The 23,688-nt window shown below is 39.8% G+C and overlaps 1 protein-coding gene across 3 annotated transcripts in view; it reads left to right on the forward strand.

Annotated features, from left to right (window-relative positions):
• adam12b (ADAM metallopeptidase domain 12b) overlaps positions 1 to 23,688 on the forward strand; it is a 328,163-nt gene that overhangs the window by 210,957 nt on the left and 93,518 nt on the right. For all 3 annotated transcript variants that reach the window (XM_055646711.1, XM_055646710.1, XM_055646712.1), the window contains 5 exons: positions 1,578 to 1,654; positions 9,996 to 10,182; positions 16,765 to 16,830; positions 19,399 to 19,470; positions 23,458 to 23,627. In XM_055646711.1, the coding sequence (XP_055502686.1) occupies positions 1,578 to 1,654; positions 9,996 to 10,182; positions 16,765 to 16,830; positions 19,399 to 19,470; positions 23,458 to 23,627 (572 nt within the window). The remainder of the gene's footprint in view (positions 1 to 1,577; positions 1,655 to 9,995; positions 10,183 to 16,764; positions 16,831 to 19,398; positions 19,471 to 23,457; positions 23,628 to 23,688) is intronic.

Consider the following 23,688-nt stretch of genomic DNA (forward strand, 5'->3'; position numbering starts at 1 on the left):
CACTAATGTTTCGCCACGTTTCTCAAGGGAAGTGATAGTTTGCAGGAAGTGTGCAAAATTGGAAGCAATAAACCCAAGATCGCGGTGGGGGGACTTTTTCTGCATGATTTCACTGACGATCCTGACTGCAACAGATTCTTCTTCTTCAAAACAGTTGATGATTTATTTTATCTTTTCAAAATTTGCAGCATAGTAGAGTACAGCAGAGAACCATGTACCCCACCTAGTCAAAACGGGCTGAGGATGTAGCAGAATCTCAGGTGCCATTTCCTTGAACAGCTGCACACGGTGCTTTGAGGAAGATTTTCTTGACATTGGAAACTAGGCGATCAACATTTGGAAACAAGCTACGTCTGTGCTTGACAATTCTATGAAGTTCTTGTCAAATGCAACATTTTGAGGAATAAAACTTTAAGAGCACGAGCAGCTTTTTTCATGTACGGAGCTGCATCCGTCCCAAACAGAAGAACATTCTTGTGTTTTATTATACCTTCTGGCCAAAGTACAGCGAGTTAAGCTGTTTGACTTCTCCAATACTTCCGATGTCAACAAATACTTCTTTGATGGTTGACCTGCCTTCAGTGTACCGATGAACGCATTGGCAACATATCTCCCCACAGCATTGGTTGTCTCGTCTATTGAGATCCAGATTTTGTTGCATGCAACTTCATCTTTAATTTTCTGCACAATAATGTTGAAGTTGCTGTCTACATAATTTTGCCGTAATGATGACTCGCTTGGTAATGTTCCTCTGTGTATTTCTCTAAAAAACCTCTGAGAGATTTGTTTTCCAATTTCCATGGTGGAATTCAGCATCAATGAATGCCTTGAACAGATCACTCGAAAACTCAGATTTGCGACTGGAGCCAGCAGTAAATGTACTGAGGAGACAAGCTTGGGTATTTCACTTGGGAACTCTACACCCCAGCGATATCAACATTGACTTTTCTAATTTTAGATAGCTCTTGTCTTCTCCCTCCTCCCCTTCCCTCTTCCTAGCTCCTTCTAGTCCTATTGTCTCTGCCTCATCCTTTCTTTTTCCCGCCTCCCCCCACATCAGTCTGAAGAAGGGTCTCGACCCGAAACAATGCCTATCATTCTCTCCATAGATGCTGCCTCACCCGCTGAGTTTCTCCAGCATTTTTTGTCAACCTTCAATTTTTCCAGCATTTGCAGTTCTTATTAAATAGATCTTGGAGAAGACTGAACCAGCGGGCAGCGGCACAAACAAATGAACGACCGATGGTGGCGCCCCCGGTTTCGCCCCGGTGGTGGAAGTTTTTTTTTAAGTTATACCATGTTAACACGTTAATAATAACATTAATATTACCGTGTTAACATAGAAAACGTCATTGTAATCACGGTACAACTAGAGAAAATAGCACAACCTTTTAGCAAAACAGCAAAAACAAGGCTGATTTAGGCACTTGATCGTGAAAAAGGCATTATCTTGGGGAAATTTCAAAAAAGACATGAAATGACACATGGCATTTATGGCAAAATCCTGACTATTTATTAATATGTTGATACCCTTGAGGAAAAAAACATATTTTATGTTCTATAATAATTTTTTTCAGGGTCACTGCTACTATCATGGTCATGTGCAAGGATATTCTCAATCTACTGTCAGCCTCAGCACTTGTTCTGGTCTCAGGTATGAATTAAACATTTTCCATTTACAACACCTATTCTCTTTTTATTACAATTATATTCTTTCTCCTTCGGGTGCATGAATTGATTTTCTAATTAACAAGCTGCATGTGGTATCCTTGTTTTATTTTCGGATTCTTTGGTTTTAGTAAGGTGAAGATGGTTTTAGGTCAGGAAAGCAGTGACTGTCTAACTCAATGATACAAAAGGGCATGCTCCTTATGTTTGCTCCTTACTAAAGAGGCAATCCAAAGCTTCTCCATGTGATTAAACAAATCAATGCAAGTAAGACAGCAGTATCATTGAGTGCAAAGTGAAATGGTAATTCATCTAGATACTAAAGACTTCTTTAACAGTATAACCTTGAAATTTTGTCCAACGTCACCAACCTTCTCAGTGCTCTGAATGATTGTAAATGTCTTTATTTGTCAGCACATCGTATAAGTGCAGCTTATAGTTTGCTTCATACAGCAGGCAAAATTGTAGCACTCATGAGGCACTGGCCTATGTAGGTCAATGTAGCAGCTTGCTTGCTATTATTTGCGTAAGATTGTTCTGTGTAGACAAGACCTGCAAGTGGCTCAACCCTCCAACAGTGAACCAAATATTACAACAGCATTAAGTTCTGCTGCATTCCTACCCAGCCCACTTCTAGATAGTCCCAAGTCATCTGTCTTCCATCAGCTAGGTTCATCATTAAGATTTCATTATTTGTGATGGCCCCCAATACATGTCCACTTCCACACATCCATTCCATCTACAATGGACCTTGGCCCCATTGATTTTACTGACCTATTCTTGATTACTCCTCAATCATTTCCCTGATTATTAATCTATTCTTCCTCTGGCCTTTTCAACTCATGAAAATCTCACACATTCACACTACAACCTGCGCTCTTACGTTCATTTAAATTGTGCAACCCTTTTTAATCATTGTCCTCTCCCACCTCCAGTCTCGGCTTGAACACACTTGCCATACAATTTTCACTCTCCGTCATCATAAGGTCATAAGGGATAGGAGTAGAATTAGGTGATTCGGCCCATCAAGTCTACTCCGCCATCCAATCATGGCTAATCTATCTCCCCCTCCTAACCCCATTCTCCTGCCTTCACCCCTAACCTCTGATATCTGCACTAATCAAGAATTTATCTATCTCTGCCTTAAAAATATACACTGATTGCCTCCGCAGCCTTCTGTCGTGAAAAATTCCACAGTTTCACCACCCTTTGACTAAAGAAATTTCTCCTCGTCTCCTCCCTAAAATAACGTCCCTTAATTCTGAGGCATTGACCTCTACATGACTCTCCCACTAGTGGAAACATCCTCTCCACACCCACTCTATCCAAGCCTTTCACTATTCTATATGTTTCAATGAGGTCCCCCCTCAATCTTCTAAACTCCAGCGAGTCCAGGTCCAGTGCTGACAAATGCTCATCATAGATTAACTCACTCATTCCTGGGATAATTCTTGTAAACCTCCTCTGGATCTTCTCCAGAGCTAACACATCCTTCCTCAGATATGATGCCCTGAATTGCTCACAATATTCCAAATGCGGTCTTACCAGTGCCTTAGAGCCTCAATATGACATCCCTGTTTTTATATACAAGCCCTCTTGAAATAAATGCTAGCATTGAGTTTGCTTTCTTTACTACTGATTCGACTTGCAGATTAACTTTTTGGGAATCCTGCACCAGCGTTCCCAAGTCCCTTTGCACCTCTAATTTCTGGATAATTTCTGGACCATTTAGAAAATAGTCTCCGCCTTTATTCCTACTACTAAAATGCATGACTCCACTCTTTACTATACTATATTCCATCTGTCACTTCTCTATCCACTCTCACAACCTGTCCAAGTCCATCTGCAGAGTCCCTGCTTTCTCTACACTACCTGCCCCTCCACGTATTTTCGTATCATCCACAAAAATGGCACATAGCCTTCAATCCCCTCTTCCAAATCATTAATATACAACGTGTAGCGGCCCCAGCACCGACCCTTGCGGACCTCCACTAGTCTCTGGCAGCCAACCAGAAAGGGCCCGCTTTATTGCCATTCTTTGTCTTCTTCCATCCAGCCAATCTGCTATCCATGTTAGTATCTGCCCTTTGATACTGTGGGCTCTCATCTTCCTTAGCAGCCTAATGTGTGACACCTCATCAAAGGCTTTCTGAAAATCTAAGTAAACAACATCTACTGACCCTCCTTTGTCTGTCCTGCTATTTACTTCTTCAAAGAATTCTAGCAAATTTGTCAAGCAAGACCTCCCCTTCACAAAGCCATGCTGACTTTGGCCTATTTTACCTTGAACATCTAAGTACTCCGTAACATCCTTTATGAGGTAATGATGAGAGTTTAGCGAGGAGAGGCCTTTGTGTGAGTTTTTTTGCAATAATTCTGTTTGACAGCTCATAAGCCTTGTAATTATATCTGGGGCAAAATAACATTACAGGAACCGGTAATAAAATATTGTGGACACTTGTGTCACCTTAATGTTGTGAATCTAGCTTTCAAAAATATTAAATTATGAATAAATGAACACAAGTATAGCAGAGTTAGGTCATTCATCCTCATGAGCCTGTTTCTCCATCACGGTCGATATGATTATATACTCTATGAGCCTTCACTTTTCTGTCAACTGAAGCTAATCAATTAAAATACACTTGATAAGTTTTCATTGCTCGGAGAAAGTAACTCTAGTGTATATTATAATGAAACACCACAACATTACGCTCCACTCAAATGCAAATACATTTTGATTAAAAAAACATCTGTAAAAGATCAAGCGCACGGAAATATCTTGTTTTACTGCTTTACCGTGTTGAAGATTAAAGGGATCCTTGCAGCTTATAATACTAACATGTTATCCATCTTATTTCTTTATGCAACTGTAGAAGACAGATCCTGATGTTTTGATAAAATATCCAGAGCAGTTTTGAGAGATTGTGGCTATCAGGGGGATTAGTTAGCCTGACCTTTTTATGTACTTGTATTAACAAAGCTGTGCACTGCCAATGCTGAGGCTGCAGTTACAACTTCATGTAGATGTGTAATGGGTTGATCAGGCTCTTCCTGGTCCATGCCTTGTGTTTTCTACCCTTGTGTACCAGTCAGCCCCACTGATCTACAGTGGCCCTGGGCAACAGTTCAAGCTCCCAGCCTCACTGGCACGGCCTTACCCCAAAACTTTATATCTAATGAGTGGAGCAATGTTTCACACATAGTAAATAAAATGTAAAGATTTGAAATTACCCCTCTTCCTTCACATTCACACTTTAGAAAATGAAAATTAGCTGCCTAGTGGAATATTTTAACTTCATCACAAATGACAGGAGGAACTGTCTTTCTGAATCTAACAGATGGAAAGAGATTAATTAGCATTGACAGAGACCGTAATATATGTACAGGCCTTGAGCATTTAGTTTCTGCTTTAAGACGCACCTTTTGGTGACATCACCAGTATTTATTATTTAACCCAAACTATTAAAAACATTTGAAGCCCTACTTCAGATTCCTGTTATAGCCTGAGTTTAACCAGTTTCCAAATAAGGAGTAAGATTGTTGAATATTTCCAACATTTCCTGTTTTATTCAGAGAGAAAATGTTCACATTTTTCATCTTACACATTTCCTTGGATTACTGGCTGGTAGTATTTCCACACATTAACAGTTCCTTTAATTTCTTCCATGTGTAGCCATTACGTTGTAGAATCATAGAAAATTTACAACACAGGAGGTAATTCACCTATCATGTCCACCACACCAATTGAGAAACAAATCTGCCCAGTTGAATTCCTCTTTCCAGCATTTGATCCATTGCCCTGCAAGTCTCAGCTCTTCAAGGACTCATCCAACTACTTTAAATGAAATGATGGCTTGTGTCACTTTCACTCTTTCAGGCAGGTGAGCTGTAAACACGTTACACCCTCTTGGGGGGGGGGGGGGGGGGGGGCAGAGAATTCTTCCTGATCTCCTGTCTATCTAACAATTACTTTAACAATGGCTTTGATCCCTCTGCTAGAGGAAATGTATTTATTATTTTTACTCTGCTTAACCAATCTACTGTGTCTAGACACTTGATATTTTTATAAGCCTCAATTAAATTTTTCTAAATTCTAAAATAACCAGACCGAGCCTCTCCAATCTTGTCTCATTGCTCACATTTTCCAGCCCTGGTATTATCCTCGTAAATCTCCTTTGCAACCTCTCTAATGCAGTCGCATCTTTCCTGCATTATGGCAACAAGAACTATGTGCAGTCCTCAATCAGTGGTCTAGCATATCCTCATGACCCTCGACTGACAAAGGAGAGCATCACAATGGCTGTATAGAACACCGTATCAAGCTGCTCTAGGCATAAACGTTAAGATCGCTCAAGTTCATACACAACTCTCGATATTCTCCCAACAAACACATTATTAATTCACTCTTCTCCCAATTGAATTTTACTCTATACATTTTTACCCGTGTGGCCAGACCAAGCTATATCGTCTTGTAGTCTAAAGCTTTCCCTCTCACTGTCAAGCTACAGAGCCAATTGACTAATTTGCAACTTTTTCAAGAGTCAAGAGTCAAGAGTCAATTTAATTGTCATTTGGACCCCTGGAGGTCCAAACGAAATGCCGTTTCTGCAGCCATACATTACACACAAATAGACCCAGACACAACATAATTAAATTTAACATAAACATCCATCACATAACTGTGATTGAAGGCCAAAAAAACTTATCTCTCCACTGCACTCCCCCCCCCCCCGATGTCAGAGTCAAAGTCAAAGCCCCCGGCTGGCGATGGCGATTGTCCCGCGGCCATTGAAGCCACGCCGGGTGGTGCGAGGTCGCACACCGGGTCTTGGTGTTGGTGCCCCCGGTGTGCGCTCGTAAAGTCCCGCGGCCGTTCCAGCTGCGCGGGGCAATGGTGTTAGGCCCCGCTCCAGGAGCTCTTCGACCCCGCAACACGGGCGGGAGAATTCGCCGTTGCAGGAGCCCCGAAAAGCAGTCTCCCTCCAGGGAGCCGCGCGGGGTCGTCCGAGCCGTCCGCCAGACACGCAGTAGCAGCCTCCGACTCGGCAGCAGCAGCGGCATCGGCAGCAGCAGCAGCAGCAGCAGCAGCGGCAGCGGCAGCGCTCCACCACCGCTCCACCCGCTCCTGTCTCGGCCAGCTCCGCGACGGCAATGGTGAGTCGGCACCAGAGTCCCCGGCTTCTTCCCGTTGGAGGCCGCTCCTCGTTGCGGCCTCAACGACACCTGAGACCCGACGAGAAAAGGTCGGGTTCCAGTGCAGGGAGAGATTCAAAAGTTCCCCCCCCCCCTCCCACCCCACCCCCATCCCCCCCACACACACACCCCAACATAAAAATAACAAAAACTACACAGAAACACAGACAAAAAATAACAAAAACGCGGACAGGCTGCAGAGGCCGCTGCTGGCCAGAGCCGCGCCGCCTACCGGTTCATCTATGTTTTTATGACAAAATTATTTATGTGAGAAATAATCAGATACAGAGCAACTTCTGAAACTGATGGAACCCTTTTGGAAGCAACTTTTCAGTTACAAAAGACAAAAAATATTACCATTTGTCTACTATCACTTAGCTAATTTCTAATCCAATTTGCCTCCCTTCCTTGGATCCCATGTGGAGTTTACTTTTTTGACCAGACCGCCATATGGAACTAGTTCAAAAGCTTAGGTAAAGTCCATGTAGAATACATCACAACAGACAATATTCTTACATACTCAAAAAAACAATGCAACGCACTTCATCAGATGTAGTGTTACCAATAATAAGGGATAGATAGTGGGCAGGGTACTAGGGAAGGAGCAGGGAGAATCCTTTCATGCTTTCTTATCAGGGCTAAGGTAGTGAAATTTCAAAGATTTCAAGAATTTACTCCTCAAATCAGATTATTTGTAGGATCTGAGAGTGGAATCAGAAGAACGCCTTCTTTGGGAGAGAGAGTTACCTCCAAAAAAACCATTCAGACATATAGACTGGAAGCATTGGATGGTCAGCGATAGAAAGTGCATGCAGCGAAGGATAACCAACAATCAGATCAGGAAAAGTGCAGGCAAGATTGTTTAGATGTTGCAATTTTGTGAGGAGCAGTTGGAGTGGCTGATAATAAAAAGCCTTGCATATGGAACATGTACGATATGAATTGTAAACTGCACCATGAAGAGGATGATGAAAGAGTCTGAAGAAGGGTCTTGACGCGAATCGTCGCCCACTCCTTCTCTCCAGAGATGCTGCTTGTCCTGCTGAGTTACTCCAGCATTTTGTGTCTACCTATGAAAATCCGTGTAATGGGTGGAATAACCCATGCAGAGACAGAGTCAGAACACAATGTACCTGCTGCCAAATAAGGTCAATTCTGTGACAGGAACACCAACTAAATGATATTATTTGAAGAGGTTGACGTAGGGGCAGCCTGTGACATTTCAGCAAGACAGCAAGCAGTGCGCAATATCCTCCCGAAGCAACCGTCAGTCTTGAGGCAGCACAATTGAAATCAATGAGTCATATGCTATTGTGTCACTAAGGCTGGAATGAACCCAAGAGTTGGACGCTTTGCCCCAGAGATACTAGCAGTGCATTTTCTTTCTTTGCCATTTCCTATCTAGGTCACTTGATGGATAACAGTGCTGCTTTGGGGAGGAGGGAAACATAACAAGCTTTCAGTTTGGTTTAAGATGTGTATTACCCAATTCCAAAGTTACATGACTTTGGAATTTCTCCAGCACGCTATGCCCTGATGGCATCCTCCCAGATGGAGCAACAAAGAGATGACAAGTGACACTGTGCCACTATGAAACATTATCAATGAATGAAGCCTGCTGGCGCACACATTTATACAATAAAAGTACAGAGAAATGTACTTACTTCAGATTTACAATTTTACATGCTTTGTGCTTCTCTTCAAATTTTTATGTTAGTCCTGTCTTTCAGAGAGTTGAAACAGTACCTGATGCAAGACAGTGATAACAATCCACAATGCATCCTGACGTTTAAATGGTCTTTTGTGGCATAACTTACTGTTTGCTAGGCTAATTCCATTAGGTGTGCATGATGGCATAACAGTGGTAACTTCCAAAGGTAGAGGAGAGAACTAGATCTAGGAAGAGATCCCATCAATTTAACACAACTCCCTAATGACAAAAGATTTGTTGAAAGCGATTTCAGATATGCTCCACCAGTAATTGCTAAACACTTTCAGGTTTGTTACACTGCTTTTCCATCACTTTAGTAACATAATGCTCAACAAAAAATCCTGTAGATGGGTCTCAAAGTTTAATTCCACTATGAGTCACAATAACATGGGCAGCAGAAACAAAAGTCATCAGGTTGCTTCACAATGCAAGAAAAATCTCTCTGTGGATTCATGTGCTGCTAATGAATCCTGCAGCTTTGCATAAAATAAATCAAAGCAGGGTTTCTTAGCAATGTGAAATCTGAACCAAAGTTAACTTGCGATGAGTGCAGGAAAGTCCTGACATATGAAGTACAAGCAGACAGTTTATGTTGGCATTTTCTTCACTCCTGACCATGGTGCATTACATCAAATCAATTCAAGCTCTCAAATAGTTGGAAAATATAAAAGCTCCTTTATGCTTTATGGTTTCCTGAAATGTGAAGATTTATTAAATTTAATTGGGTTTTCACTAAAGATAAATTGCTACAAACTTAAAAATGCTGTGGCAAACATTTCAGCTGCCACTTAACAAATATTAAGTGCTGAACATTTTTTTTTAAGCAGATTAATAGTAATGTTTAAAAAAACAACACATTTTCTTCAGTTTATGTGTAGGCCAGTAAAAGGGAGGACTTTTATCCCCCAGTAATTTGACTGGCATCCAAACTTTTATAGTATTTCTTTCAGAAATATATTTTAATTCATTGCAAGTTTAGATTTTAATAATGAACTATTTGATTTTTCCTAAAGAGACCAGCATTTAATAATGATAATTTATATGCTGTCTTTATCATTGAGAAAATGTCCCTTAGTGCTTCATGTAGGCAGATTTACAACAAAGGATATATTTGATGACCGAAAGACTTGCAAGGAGACATTTTTCATTGTACATTTAATAAGAGGAACAAAGTGTTGAAGATGCAGGAAGATTTCAAAAGAATTCAGGAGTGTCTAGTCTACTTCATGGAAAGCAAAATGGCCGTTAGTTGGAAAAGTCTGTTCAGAAACAGAACGCATAGATTTTAAGGGAGGAAGTTGTAAGTTGGAGTAGGCGACATGGCGGCGCGAACCTCTCAACGTAGTTAATTTTAAAGGTGAGCATTTTATGATGTAAGTTTAGGAGCTGCATCTTCTGACAAAACTTATGTTTCCTTTAACAGGGGATTTGTTTCATTCGAAAATAAAAGTTATATATTAGAACCGATTGAAGGTGCTACCAATAATACACACTTGATCTACCGAGCAGAAAATCTGCAGGGCATTGTGGGTGCCTGTGGACATGACTACAGAACTTCAGAAACCACCATGGACAACATTGTTGAGTCCTTGCAGAGATCTTCCTCAAGGGTAGGTTAATTACATTAATTCAGGGGAACAAAATCTGACATATAATGTGTGGCCAAGTAGCAATAATGTTTTAAGAAGCTTTGTGAAATGAACTTCCTTATATAATTATTTTCCAATGGATCAGCTATCACCCAGTTTTGACTGGTTTTGTAACTGATCTAATTTATGTGTCTGTTTATGTTGGCGTTAAGTCTTAGCAATAGTCCATCTTTCAATTTAAGAATTACAGAGAGGTTGGAGTTCAATGTTTTTCTTTTCATACAAAAACTTTTCTTTAAGTTTTCATAAGCCCTTTTTGTTTAAGACTTAACTAGTAAAGGATGTGCCTTCAGTTAATAGAACACCGGTATTTGGGAAGATCTGGGGTTCACTGCTGTTTGGGTCAGCAGACAGCAGACTGTATTTCTAAGATGAAGAGAACATTTTGTGCCTGGCAGTGTTCTGCAGTGTCACAAGTTCATTGTTCAGCATTGTAAGGAAAATATTAAATGTGCAATTCTGCAATTTCCCATTACCCATTACTCCGTGAGGTTATTCACAGTTGGAGCATAATGATTTCTCAGAATTGAAAGTTGCCAATTTTTACAAAATAATTATAAAATACTATAATTTGGCTTTGCTTTATCTAAAATAATGCACAACAGACTCTTGGTGGAAAATTACATTCATATAGGTCCATGCAAATCGAAGAGTGTTGATATGCTTAAGAATCACAAATGACTGCATGGACTCACTATGCAGGATCACCAGTGATTTTCAGCATATGTTGCATACACAATGAATGTTGAAATAGTTATCAAACAGAAGATATACTGTGGAAATAAAAAGTTTGAGTTTTATTATGCTTATCATGTTCTTCAGATACTTTGTAATCAAAGTTGAACTGCAATTGGTATTGGTTTGCAGGCAACATTGTGCTCTGCAAGAGTCTAAATTCCCTGTAAGTTAAATGTCCAGTTAATCCACTGGCAGTGATATTGATGAAAGATACCGAATCTTACCAGATGACCAGTAGAGTTCACTGCTCCGTTCGGACAAGAGCAATGCATCTTTGTGTGTAATACTGTGTGTAAGCAGATAGGTCTTCATTTTACCATCTCGTGAAAAACAGGACCTCAATATTAGACTAATGTCCGGACAAGGATTACTATATATGCTCTAAAACCAGGACTGTACAATGATCCCACAGACTTCTGACTGAGAAATCTGAACACTTCCCCTTTGCTACTGGATGCTTAATTGCACAGTTTTAAATTCTTCCTTTCACATGTCGAATCCCTAAAGCAATTCTAGGCACATACGTATAACAATTATATGATTGTTGATGAAGTAACAAGACTACAAAAGAACCTAAAGGGCCTGTCCCACGATGCGAGTTCACCCAAGAGCTCTCCCGAGTTAAAAAAAAATCAAACCCGTGGTAAGTACGTAGAATGTAGTAGGACCTCGTGGATGTCCCGTAGCGGCTCGTAATGTAAACGGCAGGTACTCGGGAAACGCGGTAACTAACGGCAGGTACTCGGGGAACTCTTGGACATTTTTCACAATGTTGAAAAAACTTCACGAGTCACCGCGTTTCCTGAGTACCTGCCGTTAGCATTACGAGCCGCTACGGGACATCCATGAGGTCAATAGACAATAGACAATAGGTGCAGGAGTAGGCCATTTGGCCCTTCGAGCAAGCACCGCCATTCAATGTGATCATGGCTGATCATTCCCAATCAGTACCCCTTTCCTGCCTTCTCCCCATATCCCCTGACTCCGCTATCTTTAAGAGCCCTATCTAGCTCTCTCTTGAAAGCATCCAGAGAACCTGCCTCCACAGCCCTCTGAGGCAGAGATTTCCACAGACTCACAACTCTCTGTGAGAAAAAGTGTTTCCTCGTCTCCGTTCTAAATGGCTTACTCCTTATTCTTAAACTGTGGTGGCTCCTGGTTCTGGACTCCCCCAACATCGGGAACATATTTCCTTCCTCTAGCGTGTCCAAGCCCTAAACAATCTTATATGTTTCAATGAGATCCTCTCTCATCCTTCTAAACTCCAGAGTGTACAAGCCCAGCTGCTCCATTCTCTCAGCATATGACAGTCCTGCCATCCCGGGAATTAACCTTAACCTACGCTGCACTCCCTCAATAGCAAGATCCTACGTTACAATAGCAAGGTCCTATGTACCCGCTACATACATACCACGAGTTTGATTTTTTTTTTAACTCAGGAGATCTCTTGGGTGAGCTCGCAACAGTGGGCTTAACTATTGTTATTCATACAGTCTTGTGCAGCCAAAGAACCAACCCCAATTCAATTTTGTAAATCATGTTAAGGTTGTCAATCACTCATTTGTTACCTTATGAATTTTGTGGCATGATTATGAAACCATGATTGACTTACACCCAATTCAATAATCTGACTTACTGCCGCAGTGAAAACTAACTGCATCAACTCTCTGATGGGAGTTCTGTAAGACCCTCTCTCACTGCCCGCCCTCTGTGTATCCAACTGTATTGCATTTCAGAGATTATAAACACTTCGTAAGGAACCTAGTGAAACATTTTACAAACATATTGTCTTTAACATGTTAATGCATGTTCTTACACTTTTAGCAGCCTGGGAAACTGGCATCTTATTGGTCATTATATTTGTTTTAACTTTGCGATTGGGGAATTGATTTGAGACCATTCATGTAAAAATCGTTCCGTTGTATAATTAAACATTTAGCAAGGAAATAACGGTGTTCATTCACATCACTTATTTTCTGCATGAAAAAGATACAAAAATATTTAATTGATTACATCCATGACAGGCAAAAAAGAAAAAAAAACCCTTCTCCTGCAATGATGTTTCTTTCCTTCATTTTTCAGTATTTTAGCTGAACATTGGAGCAATAGATTTTAGCTAGTGATGAAAGAGAAACAGAGTGCTTTGGCTCCATTTCAAATGTGCAGAGCTTCTAAATCTAGCTGTATTTGGCACAGTGGAATCATCTTACTCTTAGTCTTGGCCCGTCCCTTTGGGTTCAAAATGGCAGAAGGTATTCCTCAAAGTGCTCATTCTAGATAATGTTGACTACATCTCTATTCTTGACAAACTCTTCTCCATTCTCAACAGTCAGTGGGTGCTGTCTATACTGAGTTTGCATGTTCTCCCTGTGACCATGTGGGTTTTCTCTGGGTGCTCCGGTTTCCTCCCTCATTCCAAAGACGTGTAGGTTTGTAGGTTAATTGGCTTCAGTAAATGGTTCCCATGTGTGCCGGATAGAACTAGTCTGAATGGGTGGTCACTGGTCGAAGAGCCTGTTTCCACGCTACATCTCTAAACTCATCTAAACTAACAGCAGTTGCGCGTGCTCCAGCACTGTTTCTACCCACCATCTGTTGGTTATTTGTTTATCACTTTATAGCTGCTGCTCACTGTGAACTGTCCGATTGTGAGCTGTTGTTTCGGAAGAGCTTTCTTTTCTGCAAACCTCAATGTTAACAGTGTTGTTTCAGTATTTCTGTTCCCACTGTTGATTTGGGGTGGCATTGATGGAAACTACGGAGTGGATTCTGTGGTGATCAGTCCTGTAGTCTTTAGTATATCCAACAAACCCACTGCAGCCTGTCAGGAGACTGCACACGGCCTGCAACTGGCTGGGTCAAGTGAATGGCTGCAACCTCACTACATCTTTTAGAGGAAGCCCCGATAGAATTTCCTGACAGGCCACAGGCCTCAGACTACACGGCTTCTGTGACTAGTAAGATTAATTTGGCAAGGGTGGCACGGTGGTGCAGCGGTAGAGTTGCTGTCTTACAGCACTTGCAGCACTGGAGACCTGGGTTTGATCCCGACTATGGGTGCTGTTGGTATGGAGTTTGTATGTTCTCCCTGTGACCGCGTGGGTTTTCTCCTGATCCATTGGAATTCTTCGGTTTCTTCCCACACTCCAAAGTCCTACAGGTTTGGAGGTTCATTGGCTTGGTTATAAATGTAAATTGTCCCCAGTGTGTGTAGGATAGTGTTAATGTGCGGGAATCGCTGGTCGGTGCGGACACGGTGGGCCTGTTTCCGGTTGTAACTCGAAAGTAAACTAAACTAAGGTCTCCTTTGCCATTGAATGGCGATCTGGAACCTTTCCTTAGACTTTAACTAACTCATAGAAACATAGAAACATAGAAAATAGGTGCAGGAGTAGGCCATTCGGCCCTTCGAGCCTGCACCGCCATTCAATATGATCATGGCTGATCATCAAACTCAGTATCCTGTACCTGCCTTCTCTCCATACCCCCTGATCCCTTTAGCCACAAGGGCCACATCTAACTCCCTCTTAAATATAGCCAACAAACTGGCCTCAACTACCTTCTGTGGCAGAGAATTCCAGAGATTCACCACTCTCTGTGTGAAAAATGGTTTCCTCATCTCGGTCCTAAAAGATTTCCCCCTTTATCCTTAAACTGTGACCCCGTGTTGTGGACTTCCCCAACATCGGAAACAATCTTCCTGTATCTAGCCTGTCCAACCCCTTAAGAATTTTGTAAGTTTTGTAACTCAGGCGGTATTGTGTGGAGAAAAAAAACACAGAATGCAGGAGTAACAGTGATTCAGGCAGCATCTCTGAGGACATGGATACATGACGTTTCAGGTCAGCATTCTTCTTCAGACCCAACCAAAGCATCACCTATCCATGTTCTCCAAAGATGATGATTGACCCCCTCAGTTACTCCAGCGCTTTTTTCTTGTAAACCAGCAACTGCAATTCCTTGTGTCAGCATTGAGTGGAAAACTGAAAACTCTTATGTTTTTAACCAATGCTTGAAATGGACAACAAATAATTATCAACAAGAGACCATCAGAGGGGGAGAGTTTAAAACAGATGAGTAGGGCAAGCTTTCTCCACAAAGAGTGGCACGTGCTTGAATGGATGTGTTGCTAGTGGAGGCCGATATGATAGTGTCATTTAAGAAGCCTTTAATAGGCACACACAAATATGCAGGGAATGGGTGGAGCCGAATCACATACATGCAGAAATAATTTGTTTAATGTGTCGTCATGTTCGACACAGACACTGTGGGCCAAAGTGTTGTGAACTGTTATAATAATGGCCCAGTGATCCTCATACTGACCCCAGGAAAATCCACAATACATTTTCCTCCGATCCGAAACCCAACCTTTCATACTTCCAAAAAACACCCAATTGGTGGAATAATTCAGCGGCTCAGGCAACATCTCTGGAGAACATAGGTAGTTGATGTGTTGGGTCAGGCTCTTTCTTCACACTGCACTCTGGTGCCTGTCCCTTTGCCACCCTTCTGCCCATACTTCCACAACCCCTTTCACTCCATCGCATTTAATTTTGAAGGCATTAAATGACTTTTGAAGTCCATGTATTTTTATTTTTTATTTTTTAATTTTTTTAATTTTTGTATTTGTTTATTTGTTCCGAACAAGTAAAGACATAAATAGGAATAAATAACAACAACAAAATCGAAATAGTCAAACAATTGGACATTCCAGGCAATATTTGCAAAGCAATGAAAAGCATAAAGCAAAATTTAAATGTCCAACACTTTTTCTTTACAAGCTCGAAAAGGAGTGAGAAGAAGAATAACTTATTTAATCTCACCCCTTCTCCCTAAACCCTTCTTCCATATTTAATAATTAATTAATTAATAATAATAATAATACCCCAGACAATTTTTAGAGATGCATACAGACATATATATACATACAACTGATATACACATACAAGTAATATGTATGAAGTAACCAAAAACATAAATTAATAATAAATAAAATAATAAATAAACATTAACCCCTGTTTGTCAACCATCCCCTTCATCCCTGTACCTTGTGAAAAAAAGTTTTTTGTATGTCATTTTGAACTGGTTCATATTTGGACATTGCTTTAACTCCACATTCAAACTGTTCCACAATCCTACTCCACAGACCGAAATACAAAAAGTTTTTCTGGTCGTGCGGACTCTTTGTACCTTAAAATTAAATATTCTTCTTAAATTATAACCCCCCACTCGCTCATTGAATAATTTTTGTATATTTCCAGGTAAGTTTTTATTTTTGGCCCTAAACATTATCTGTGCTGTTTTAAATGCAACCAAATCTTCTAATTTTAATAATTTTGACTGTAAGAATAATGGATTAGTGTGACCCAGATACCTGTCATTGTGAATAATACGTATTGCTCTTTTTTGCAGAATAGTTAATTAATGTAGCGAATCAACTGCATTCCATCGACTTCATCAAATACCTCTGAACCCAATCATTGCTCCAAGATTGACCTGCCACTGAGACTAAACATTGTTCTATTGTTATTGGGATTTTTTCCCCCAAACCATTTTCTGAACAACATGATGTTGCCTCTTCAAAAACCTATTGAGTGAAATATAGTTATCTATTCAAATGTGGTTCACATGGAAGCCTCAGTTCTTGAAGATGTTGATGCTTCAACCTTGCAGAGAGCCTGGCTTGAGCTTTGTGATATCCTCTTCCCAACCTATTCTATTATAATGATGTCTTTAAAAAAAAGATAAATGGTAATTGAAAGCTTTTAGAAACGAGCGGCTGATTATTTGTACCTTGTTTTGCAGCACAAGAGAGACATTTTGAAGACCACTAAGTATGTGGAACTGATTATAGTAGCAGACAATCGAGAGGTAGGGGACTGAACTTCTCTTTATTTCAGGATACATCACACCTATTGTTCAATTAATTATAGTTTCTGTTTTCTGTGAGCAGCAGAGTAACTGAAAAAGCACCGCTGCTTTTACAGTACCTTACAATGTAAATTGTTTAGAATGAAAAAAAATGTACGAGTGGATTTTGAAGCGATGTTTCAGTGCTTATTGTTCACTTATATTTCTTCTTTCTATCTGGCCAATTTGTGAGGAAGGTCTATTATTTGTCATTCATTTTTTTCCCCAATGAACCATGTGGCATTTAGGTGGCCACAGTGCTTTGAAATTTAGCCACAGTAATTATTGGCCTTTTGATCCATCATCATTTTTTGTTGAAGAATAGTTAGAGGTCATGGGCATCTAAGTTGGAAATTTTCACCTCAAACACATGAATAATTATTCCCTATTCTTGCAATATCATAGAATGAGAAAGACAACAATGCTCAGAAGTAAATAGACCATTAAGGTACCATATTTTTCAATACCTTCCATACACCATTCTTTTTTCACTGGATATTTATGTAGTTTGCTAGCCTCCATTGGCTTATTGTGCATTCAATTACATACTTTCACCACTGCTAATATAAACTAGTGGTGTTAGCACTATTGGGGTTTATGAAACAGTGAATGGGACAGGATTTCAAGTGGACGGCCAATTGAAAGATGCCAGTTTCCCATTAAGAACCAAACTGGAAATCACCTCCTTTCTCCCTTCCCCTTTCTGTTTCTAAATCTGATGTCTCCAACAAAGATTTCACACAAAATGTTGGGGGTAACTCAGCGGGACAGGAAGCATCTCTGGAGAGAAGGAACGGGTGCATTTCGGGTCGAGACCCTTCCTCATACTCTCGTTTCGGGTCGAGGCCCTTCTTCAGACCCATTTCCTTTTCTAAAATTCTTGTTTATTTCTCTATTTCAAGCATCTTAAGAAAACAAGTCAGTATAAATCATAATATTGTGGTTGGACCAGTTTACATTGTGCAATTAGTTATTGGCTAATGTGGAAGTGTGATTTATCAATGGTAAAACTGCAGTTGCAGCGTATGACATCAGATGGAACAATGACACTTAATTGGCAATAAGCATTTGTGCTAAACAAAACAAGCTTGCATTTACACAACATCCTGTCAGAGTTTCTGACATTGCATGTCTTTACAATTTTGGAAATGCAGCATCCAATTCACATACTGTAAGCTCCCAAAATCTTTGATATGTTAAAACAAAATACTTTTTATGCTGAGGATTGGGGATTACAAATTCATCAGTTCAGAAGTTAAAGGAGCAGAGTTAGGCCATTCGGCCCATCAAATCTACTCTCCCATTCAATCATGGCTGATCTAACTTTCCCTCTCAACCACATTCACCTACCTTCTCCCCATAACCCCTGATACCCCGTATTAAACAAGAATCTATCCATCTCGACCTTAAAAATATCCATTGACTTGGCGTCCACAGTCTTCTGTGGCTGATTAAATATTAGGAAGAAATTTTAGGTAATTCCCCTTTTATTCAGAATATTATATCTTTCTGAACGCATGAGAGACCAGAACACCTCTCCTGAACGTTTGCATATCTAACAATGCAGCACTTTCTCAATATTGCCCTGTCTCAGATCTTGTGCACTTGCCCCAGCTGAGTTTCTTTTTTTTAAATATTTTTATTAGAAGCATATACATATAATAGCAAAACACGATTTGTTTACCAATTACATACATACAAAGCTTCTATTTTCTATTAAAACATTTTGAAAGATAGAGCTGTAGAGAAAGAAAGAAATAAGAGAGAGAAAAAGCTATAAACTAATAGAGAGGGAAAGATAAAGGAAATTACCAATAACACGCTTTTGGAGATGGGTCAGTAGGTTATAAGGTATAATTATTCATCCAGTCCTGAACTCAAGTTTCAGTCCAGCTTCTGTGTTGAACCAATTTACCTTTTTAGAAAATCAATAAATGGAGACCATATTCTAGCAAATAGTTCTGATTTGTCAATCAAGACAAGTCAACATTTTTCCAAGTGTAAGGTCTCAGACATTTCCGTAATTCCCATTTTAATTCTGGGGATGTTGGGTTTTTCCAAAAAATTTAGTATTAATACTTTACAGGTTCAGCTGAGTTTCTGTGGTAAGATGATGTTCCCATATTCTCTCACAGATGACACTCACCCATACCCATAGAGCACACTTAACCTCTTCTTTGGGACTTCAGCCCTCAATCCCAGCCTGAGCACCCAGATGGAATCCATTATCCTTTCATTGAAAAGATCCAAAGGACATACTGTAAACGTGGTTCAACATATCTGAGCTGGGTTTTCTCTAACTCCAGTGGTATCTGGACCAGGAGTAATCCTGTTAAATGATATGGCAAAGAGATAATCACAACGTTTTAAAAAATCAATCATTTTTTGTTACGGTCGGTATGCTGTAGCAATATCACTATGAACTATTCAGCTTAATTTTCCTGATATAAGTATAAATAATAAAATGTGTCTAATAAGGTTTGTAAGACAATGTAAATGTAATTGTCATAATCTTGTGTAAATCTCAAGTTTCAGAAACATGGAAATGATTTGGAAAAGACTAAACAGAGATTGATAGAAATTGGCAACTTTGTGGACAAGGTAAGAGTGCAGCAAAGTATTTTCAAAGCAATATTTTCTCCCAAATAGGTGACATGCAGCAAAGGAAGTAAAATTTATATTTTCATGTGATAAATGTACCAATTTGTAAATCCATGGACACTTGGTATTATTAATTGCTTCAACTAACAAGATGTAATTGAGTAGGTCTCCCTGGCTTTTAATGACATCTGCAGAGTGGATTTAGGAAAAGACGAACAAGCTGAGTTCTAAGACTACATAAATCTCCTTCAAAAATCTGCACCTGCTTTCACCTCCCTAAAAGAACCTGCCTGCTTTACAATCCTCAGAGCTGTTTAATACAGCATGTTGAGTTATATCCCCTCTGTTATTTATTCTCCTCCCTTCCGTTTTCAACTTAAAATCAATGCAAGTACTGTTGATATAATTGTGGTGATAGAAGCTGCAACAGATATTCTAGAGGCAAATGCAATTTGAAGTAGAAAGCAGTATTGTGTTTTGATTCATCTTTCTGGGAGTCCGTAAGGAATGTTTGCCGTTACTGTTACTAAGCCGCTGTTAAATGGTCGATGTATCACTCATGAAAATATGCTTATTCTTGCTGGAAAAGAGGGAAAATACAAGTCATCAGATTGTTAAGCATCATAATTATTCTCTAAACACAAATTCAATGGGTCCACACACAAATATGACCCTCTCTGCATGTCTGTGCTTTAATATACATTATTTTCTTATGCCAAAGTCATTTGGGAAATATGTAATTTGCAGGTTCAATAGCACGTTTGCCAATAGCATAGCTTTGTCTGTAACTTCTTCACCTGTGCCTTAAATGTCATTGCAGTTGGATTCTTTTAGGTGATATCTATCAATGTGTGATACATTAGCCGATTAGCAGTTCAAGAAAATTTATTGAAATGCTCTTCAGGGAGGATGTGCAATTAATTTCCTTTGAAGTGAAAGCAGAGAATGAAATAGTGATATTCTGTACTATAGACTGGGCAGCTTTGCAGATGTGGAGGTACAATAAATGGATCCCATGTGCGATGAAAATCCGAGCAGGCTGGTAAATATATAATGTAATCTCTTCATAAGAACACTTTTGGAGAACAGTAGTCCACTCATCTTAATGTCAGTGATAGGAAGTATCCCTCGTTGAATTCTTTAAAAGAATGAAAGAGAACTGATACTAATGCAAGACTTAAGGTTAGAATGTATGCAATCGGGAGACAAGTCTCAGAATGGACTTTAGCTGGTTTAATGGCAGAAACCAAAGCAGGGTTAAACAATAGAGTGGCAGAATGTTGAAAGAGAGGTTTGCGAGAATCAATGTTGGGATTATTGTCATTTACAAGTTAATTACAATTGAATATTTGAGCAGTAAAGGAGGGCTACTGCAAAAATCACAGGCATATTATTCATACAATTAGCAAATGAATCTCAGAAATTAGAGTGAGGCATAAACAAAATAAGAAGAGCTCCTATTACGTACAGAATAAGAGACTAATAGGGTAAAGAAATAAAATCATTTCTGGTGTTCCAAATGAATAACCATTTAAACTATTGAAATGGGATAATAAGGTTATAAAAATACTCACCAAGTACAAGATTTTATTTCTGCATAGAAGGAATGAGTGGCGTTGCAAGTAGAGACCCTTCTTCAGACTCAGAGTCAGGGGAGAGGGACAGAGGCATGGAAGGGTAAGGTGTGAAAATGAGACATCAAAGGGAATGCAGATCAAGAGATGCTGCCTGTCCCGCTAAGTTACTCCAGCATTTTGTGTCTATCTTTGGTGTAACCAGCAACTGTAGTTCCTTCCTACACAATATTTTATTTCATGTCCTATAAATTGGAAAGTAGTATAATGCTAAACTTGTATTGAATCATAGTTACTGCATTCATTGCTGGTTGTCATAATATTAAATGAATAAAGAGACACTGGGATGAATATAAAAACAAAGATTCACAAGGATAGGTGTAGATCTACGATGTTTAACCAAGAAAGGATGAACAAGCTGGGTTATTTTTCTCTTAAACAGGGATTCTGATTACCTAAAATCTAAGAAAGATTTAAATTATGTGGACTGGGACTCTGTGGTTATATATATATTGGGGAGAGAACAAATTTACACCAATAGATTAAAAAATAATTTAGAAGAAGCATCTTCATCCAGAGGGAAGTGGAATACATTACAGTGAAGAGTGGTTGAAGCAAATAGTGCAAATGCTTTCTAAGGGAGAGCTTCCTGAGCTTATGCAAAGAAGGGAAAAGAAGGCTTGCTGATAGAGTTCGATAAGAAAGACTTAAATAAGGGGACACTTGTGGGGTGTTAATGTCTTGTTTTGTACTAAATGTACCACCCAACTGTGCTCAGCACCATGGTCGTTTCTCCCTTCCAATCCGAGATTGACCCTCTTTGCCTTTGTCTCTGCACAGAAGCATATGCACAGGGCTCTATTTAAAAGCTTCTGTTGCCTCAGCTATTTTGCAATGGCAGGAAATATAAAAGCTGGTTGTAGGTGCCACATACCAAAATGCTATTTCAATCCCCTCCCAAAAGCAGTAAGCCAATAGTTTGCTGACTTGCAAATATATCATACCTGACTTTCCCATGCAGTAAAGTCCAAATGTGAGGTGAGTCCATGCCCACACATTACATGTTACAGTCTTTGTGACCTATAAGTCCAGCTTGGGAAGGGGAACGTTTGATATGTTGTTTAATATATCAGTGACAGTGGAGATAGGAAAAAAAAAATGCAATTAATTCCGCAATTAACCTTTTCATCTTCGAAGAAACCGAATGAAAATTTTATCTTTGCAGACATACTTATATCTTCTGCATTTAATTTTAGTATCTACCATCTCACAGCAAGCAATCACTAATTCCAGTTACTAGAAGGACGGATTAGTGGGAAACATACCTGAACTGTTTATTAATGTTATTTATGATGCAGAAATGTTCATTGTCCTTCAACAACTAACCCTTATTTTATTTGAATAATTAACGTCCACCAGAATTTACTAATGGTGGTCTGTAAACTACTCTGATCAAGAAGGCTCATCAGTGTCTCTTCTTCCTGAGGAGACTGAAGAAGGTCCATCTGTCTCCTCAGATCCTGGTGAACTCTACCGCTGCACCATCGAGAGCATCCTTACCAACTGCATCACAGTATGGTATGGCAACTGCTCTGTCTCCGACCGGAAGGCATTGCAGAGGGTGGTGAAAAATGCCCAACGCTTCACCGGTTCCTCGCTCCCCTCCATTGAGTCTGTCCAAAGCAAGCGCTGTCTGCGGAGGGTGCTCAGCATCGCCAAGGACTGCTCTCACCCCAACCATGGACTGTTTACCCTCCTACCATCCGGGAGGCGCTACAGGTCTCCCCGTTGCCGAACCAGCAGGTCGAGGAACAGCTTCTTTCCGGCGGCTGTCACTCTACTCAACAACGTACCTCGGTGACTGCCAATCACCACCCCCCCCGGACACTTATTATTATTTATTCAAATCGTTTGCTATGTCGCTCTTCAAGGGAGATGCTAAATGCATTTCATTGTCTCTGTACTGTACACTGACAATGACAATTAAATTGAATCTGAATCTGAATCTGATCTAAAATCAGTCTAAGCTGACAGCCTAGAATTTATTTTAATTCTTTGATGGATTCAATAATTATGGCTTTCAGATATCACTGGGTGATTTTCATAGGATATAAGTTATTTTACCTTTTATTATAATAACCAGCTCTGAATAATGAAAGGACCAGTGCTGTAAATTTTGAATGAATAAACCTTTTATTTGGTATCTTGTGATGAATTCTGATCTTTTTAAGACTGCTGGAAATTGAGTGCCTTAAATTAGAAGTAACTTGTTTTGACTAATATTAATCCTGACCCAGAGATACAGGGAACTGCAAGTGTTAGTTCCTCTGGCATGTTATGTCTAGCTTAATCATGAAGTAGTCATACATGATGCATATTTTTTCTGGTGCCTACAATAATCATTTTGTTGTAGTTTTACAGATCCTTGAACATTCGAGTTGCACTGGTTGGAGTGGAAGTATGGACTGATATGGATAAATGCTCAATAACTGGTGACCCATTTACTACACTCAATGAGTTTCTTGATTGGAGGAAGGTGAAACTACTGTCCCGGAAACCACATGACAATGCCCAGCTAGTGAGGTAAATACTTTCAGGGGGAATTAATTTTGCAGTACCTCAAGTTATTAAGATTGTAGTTTTT

The sequence above is a fragment of the Leucoraja erinacea genome, chromosome 15 (genome assembly GCF_028641065.1).
Source record: "Leucoraja erinacea ecotype New England chromosome 15, Leri_hhj_1, whole genome shotgun sequence".
Classification (NCBI taxonomy): domain Eukaryota; kingdom Metazoa; phylum Chordata; class Chondrichthyes; order Rajiformes; family Rajidae; genus Leucoraja; species Leucoraja erinaceus.